The sequence below is a fragment of the Oncorhynchus kisutch genome, linkage group LG19 (assembly GCF_002021735.2).
Source record: "Oncorhynchus kisutch isolate 150728-3 linkage group LG19, Okis_V2, whole genome shotgun sequence".
NCBI lineage: Eukaryota > Metazoa > Chordata > Actinopteri > Salmoniformes > Salmonidae > Oncorhynchus > Oncorhynchus kisutch.
This window is the reverse complement of record NC_034192.2, coordinates 30,931,742-30,936,758: the sequence shown is the minus strand read 5'-3', so window position 1 is coordinate 30,936,758 and position 5,017 is coordinate 30,931,742. Positions and strand designations below refer to the sequence as shown.

General features: G+C 38.7%; 1 protein-coding gene across 3 annotated transcripts; it reads left to right on the top strand.

The window, feature by feature from the left end:
• Nucleotides 1–1,000: 1,000 nt before the first annotated feature.
• Nucleotides 1,001–3,915, top strand: LOC109910262 (uncharacterized). Of its 3 annotated transcripts, XM_020509395.2 has the most exons (5): nucleotides 1,015–1,204; nucleotides 2,566–2,691; nucleotides 2,848–2,892; nucleotides 3,061–3,171; nucleotides 3,546–3,915. In XM_020509395.2, the coding sequence occupies exons 1-5, from the start codon at nucleotides 1,156–1,158 to the stop codon at nucleotides 3,737–3,739; spliced, it is 525 nt and encodes a 174-aa protein (XP_020364984.1). In that variant the 5' UTR covers nucleotides 1,015–1,155; the 3' UTR covers nucleotides 3,740–3,915. The 3 variants fall into 3 exon arrangements, with proteins under 3 accessions (XP_020364983.1, XP_020364985.1, XP_020364984.1); XM_020509394.2 differs by having other exon boundaries at nucleotides 1,001–1,204; nucleotides 2,566–2,892; XM_020509396.2 differs by lacking the exon at nucleotides 2,848–2,892 and having other exon boundaries at nucleotides 1,014–1,204.
• Nucleotides 3,916–5,017: the final 1,102 nt, after the last annotated feature.

Below are 5,017 nucleotides of genomic sequence, written 5' to 3'. Positions count from 1 at the left end.
GTAGTTATTTGTTGCATTTGACTGTGTAAAACACAGCAGTACTACCTATTTCTCTGAGTGTGTGGTGGATATATAAGGCATTTTGCACAAAAACATGATTATTTGACTTTCTGAAATAAAACCATCAAGTAAAAGATTTGAAACAAATACATTTCTATCATTGAAAAACCTCATCCTGCCATGATTAGATAGTGAAAAAACACACCAATCTCTTTCATAAGTTTAAATTGACCAACATTTCTGAAAATGGATATACAGTGGGGAGAACAAGTATTTGATACACTGCCGATTTTGCAGGTTGTCCTACTTACAAAGCATGTAGAGGTCTGTATTTAAAAAAAATCATAGGTACAATTCAACTGTGAGAGACGGAATCTAAAACAAAAATCCAGAAAATCACATTTTTAAGTAATTATTAAGCATTTTATTGCATGACATAAGTATTTGATCACCTACCAACCAGTAAGAATTCTGGCTCATGCACATGACAACTGACTTGAGTTTGTGTCAGAGAAACACAGTAACAGACACAGCTAATAAAAGGGCATAGTGTTTCTCTAAATAACCTACAGTATAAGACTGAAACAATGTTCTCACAGTGTAAATCTGGTGTGATAATTTATTTTGGATCACATTAAATCTTATACCCCTAATATAAATCTAGTCTCAAGATCTCTTGTTCGCATAAGTATATACGGGGTGGCAGGTAGCCTAGTGGTAGAGTGTTGGAATAGTAACTGAAAGGTTGCAACATCGAATCCCCGAAGCTGACAAGGTAAAAAGCTGTTGTTCTGCCACTGAACAAGGCAGTTAACCCACTGTTCCTAGCCCATCATTGAAAATAAGAATTTGTTCTTAACAGACTTGCCTAGTTAAATAAAGGTAGAAATAAATGTATCTTATGGAATGCCTTATCCTATATACTGAAATGTTTATGCATCGGTCTGTGAAATGAAGAAGTGAGATTATGGTTGTGTTCAAACATTTCCTTCCCCATCCCTGAAATGACACAATCATTTACATGTTTTACTCAAATAGCCTAGTGACATTCTGATATATAACGTGGATGGTAGTTTGTTGTTTGTAATCCAAGTTTGGGACTTCAATAAGGGAATCTATAGTTGCCACATCAGTAGATGCCTATTATAAAGGAACATGTTTTTGATGTTTGGACTTCTGCTTATGTCAGCAGAATCCTCTTATGGTAAGATACCCTTTTTTTCTATACTGAGATATATATCTGTTTGTCTATGGAGGTCATGCAAATTAAAACAACAACAACAACAACCCAGTGTTATAAATGGTGTTGTAACTGAATAATTACAGCAGCATGCAACACTCTATTATGAAGAGAAAAGTAACAGTCTCAAATCAATGCCACTTATGTAGGATCATAGAGCATTGCAATTTATACTGAACAAAAATATAGACCTAACACGTAAAGTGTTGGTCCCATTTTTCATGAGCTGAAATAAAAGATCCCGAAAATGTTCCATATGCACAAAAAGCTTATTTCTCAACATTTGTGCACAAATTTGTTTACATTGCTTTTAGGGAGCATTTCTCCTTTGCCAAGATAATCCATCCACCTGACAGATGTGACCTATCAAGAAACTGATTCAACAGCATGATCATTACACAGGTGCACCTTGTGCCGGGGACCATAAAATGCCACTTTTGTCACACAACACAATGCCACAGATGTTTCAAGTTTTGAGGGAGCATGCAATTGGCAAGCTGACTGAAAGAATGTCCACTCAAGCGTTTTAATTTATCTACCAACGTCGTTTTAGAGAATTTAGCAGTTCATCCAACCGCCCTCACAACCGCAGACCACGCGTAACCATGCCCGCCCAGGACATCCACATCCGGCTTCTTTACCTGTGGGATTGTCTGAGTAGGGTGAGGATGGAGCTCAGGAGTTTCTGTTTGTAATAAAATCCCTTTTATGGGGATTTTATGCTGATTGGCTGGTTTCCTTCTATGAACTTTAACTCAGTAAAATCTTTGAAATGGTTGCATGGTGAGTTCATATTTTTGTTCAGTATAAATTGATGGTTAATTATTTTAAAAGACAAGCACAAGAACATGATTTACTGGTCAAAAGATCAGTTCGGGCTATCATAATGTCACAAAGTGAATTAAGTGATAATTCCCGAGAAGAAGGTGTTTGGAGGATATATTGGCACGGGTGTTAGTCTCGAGACAAAGTCGAGGGCCGGCATAAATTGCCAATATATCCTCCAAACACCGGCTTCACAGGAATTATCACATTTATACAATGGGTTGCCAACATATTCAAATATTGATGACATATTTTAATTAAAAACATTAATGAGACAGTTGATTGCAACAGTCAGATGGAACAGAGTGAAATAGGCATTTTAACGTCATAGTTTTAGCCAGTGGTAACTTGTGTAATAGGCACCTGCTGGGATGCGGTTTTAAACAATCAGCATTCAGGATTAGACCCACCAGTTGGATAAATGGTATTGATAAAGTTGTAGCAAAGGATTTACACTTATTATCACTATCAACAAAACAGCAATTTTTTTCTATCCTCAGGCATGGTGACCTCCTGTAATGTTACACAGAACATGTCGTGTTACGGAGCTCTGGGAGGAACTGTCTATCTCCAGCTGATGAATGATGCCACAGGATCCGAACTCACATTCATAAAAGACCCCACTGGTGCGAGAACAGTGATATTCAAAATAAAACAAAACAAAATTGTCCATGAATTCATTCAAGCCAGAACAGAGTTCTTTATCAATAATGGAACATTAAAAATAAATAACACAGAGAGGAGTGATTCTGCTGATTATTCTTTTGAAATCTTCAAGTCAGATGGACTTTACTTGGACACGAGAGTAGTACAACTGATAATTGGAGGTGAGGAGCTAAAAAACACATCTATTTGCCAAATAAGAATATTCCATAGAAACCAAAGGCAATTTATTTTGAACGCTTGAACGTTGTCATGCATGATTTGTGTTGGACTGTGTCAAACCCCCCCACCCACCACCCACCACCACTATTTCTTCTCACCATATCATGCAGGAGGATCTTATGGCACTACCAGAGGGTCACTAGTAGCTGTGGTCCTGGTCCTTGCAGTGGTGGTGGGAGCTTACTGTATTCGCAAAAGGAGGAACCCTCCACAGGCATCAGGTCAGTAATGTGACAGCCTAACAATCTAACACATCTAACAAACGTCAAAGATAAACATCCACACCACTGATTACAACACTCAGTCAGCTCATGTGACTGTTGTTTCAGTGTTGTGGCTCAATTTAGAATTTCTTTAGGTTGTTGTCCCTACATTGAATTAGTGTAGGCCTAGATACATTTCGATAGGCCTACTTCCAGATCTACAGATCGGTCAAGTGCATGTGAAGGAGGTGAATGGATGCTATTTCTAAATCTGCAAATCAACATTAGAGCATATGTGGGTTGCTTCCATACCTCAAATGTTAAATGTCAACAAATGATCTGTGATCTGTACCCCCCCCCCCCCCCAAACTAATGTCAACATCCCCACACAGATGCTGTTGAGAGTCCAGAACTGGAATGTGATGACATCACGATTCTAAAGAAGAGGGAGAAACAGAGAGAGGTTCCAGAGGAGGTGGTGTATGGACAGATTGTAGTGCTGGAGGGTGCCAGACCAAACACGGAGAGAGACAGACCTGAGGGGCAGGAGGAGACTTTGTATGCTGGTATACAGCTTGGCCAATGAGAGCTGCATGTTTGAAGGGTTGGTCTTTAGAAGTGGTACTGAAGCCTTGTTTCTCCATTTGTTACTGTAACAAATTGGATGAACTTTCCCATATGACTGTTTATATTTCATGGCATTCAATGCTGAGGGTTCTGTACATTGTTTACCTAAATAAATATCCCAACAAATGGACTGTCTACATTTGTCATAGTCTCTCTGTTACTGATTTAATGTTTTATTTTATCGATGTATAATTTATATTTTTTTACAAACTCTCAACAAGGTTATTGTGCAGTAGTAAAAGTTGTCATTCACTGCAGAAGTTTGTGATTGAAAGGATGGCCCACTAGTGTGTCCTTCATGGAAGAATGGTTCCTTTTTTTGGGTATTTTCTTAATTTGCTTCTAATAAACAAACCCAATTCATCACGGTTTGAGCTCCCAGGAATTGCTATATAAATGCAGTCCATAATGATTTATTGTTATTCTGTCCAACTGCAACCCAAAAGGAATCAAATCAAATCAAATCAAATCAAATCAAATTTATTTGTCACGTACACATGGTTAGCAGATGTTAATGCGAGTGTAGCGAAATGCTTGTGCTTCTAGTTCCAACAATGCAGTAATAACGAACAAGTAATCTAACTAACAATTCCAAAAAAAACTACTGTCTTATACACAGTGTAAGGGGATAAAGAATATGTACATAAGGATATATGAATGAGTGATGGTACAGAGCAGCATAGGCAAGATACAGTAGATGATATCGAGTACAGTATATACATATGAGATGAGTATGTAAACCAAGTGGCATAGTTAAAGTGGCTAGTGATACATGTATTACATAAGGATGCAGTCGATGATATAGAGTACAGTATCTACGTATGCATATGAGATGAATAATGTAGGGTAAGTAACATTATATAAGGTAGCATTGTTTAAAGTGGCTAGTGATATATTTACATCATTTCCCATCAATTCCCATGATTAAAGTGGCTGGAGTAGAGTCAGTGGCATTGACAGTGTGTTGGCAGTAGCCACTCAATGTTAGTGGTGGCTGTTTAACAGTCTGATGGCCTTGAGATAGAAGCTGTTTTTCAGTCTCTCGGTCCCAGCTTTGATGCACCTGTACTGACCTCGCCTTCTGGATGACAGCGGGGTGAACAGGCAGTGGCTCGGGTGGTTGATGTCCTTGATGATCTTTATGGCCTTCCTGTAGCATCGGGTGGTGTAGGTGTCCTGGAGGGCAGGTAGTTTGCCCCCGGTGATGCGTTGTGCAGACCTCACTACCCTCTGGAGA

What these genes read in the sequence shown, in the direction of transcription:
- LOC109910262 (XM_020509394.2), top strand. Translation starts at nt 1,156, where the DNA reads ATGTTTTTGATGTTTGGACTTCTGCTTATGTCAGCAGAATCCTCTTAT. An exon ending in GTCAGCAGAATCCTCTTATG is followed by an intron (nt 1,205 to 2,565) that starts GTAAGATACCCT and finishes TTCTATCCTCAG; the next exon opens with GCATGGTGACCTCCTGTAAT. An exon ending in GAACCCTCCACAGGCATCAG is followed by an intron (nt 3,172 to 3,545) that starts GTCAGTAATGTG and finishes ATCCCCACACAG; the next exon opens with ATGCTGTTGAGAGTCCAGAA.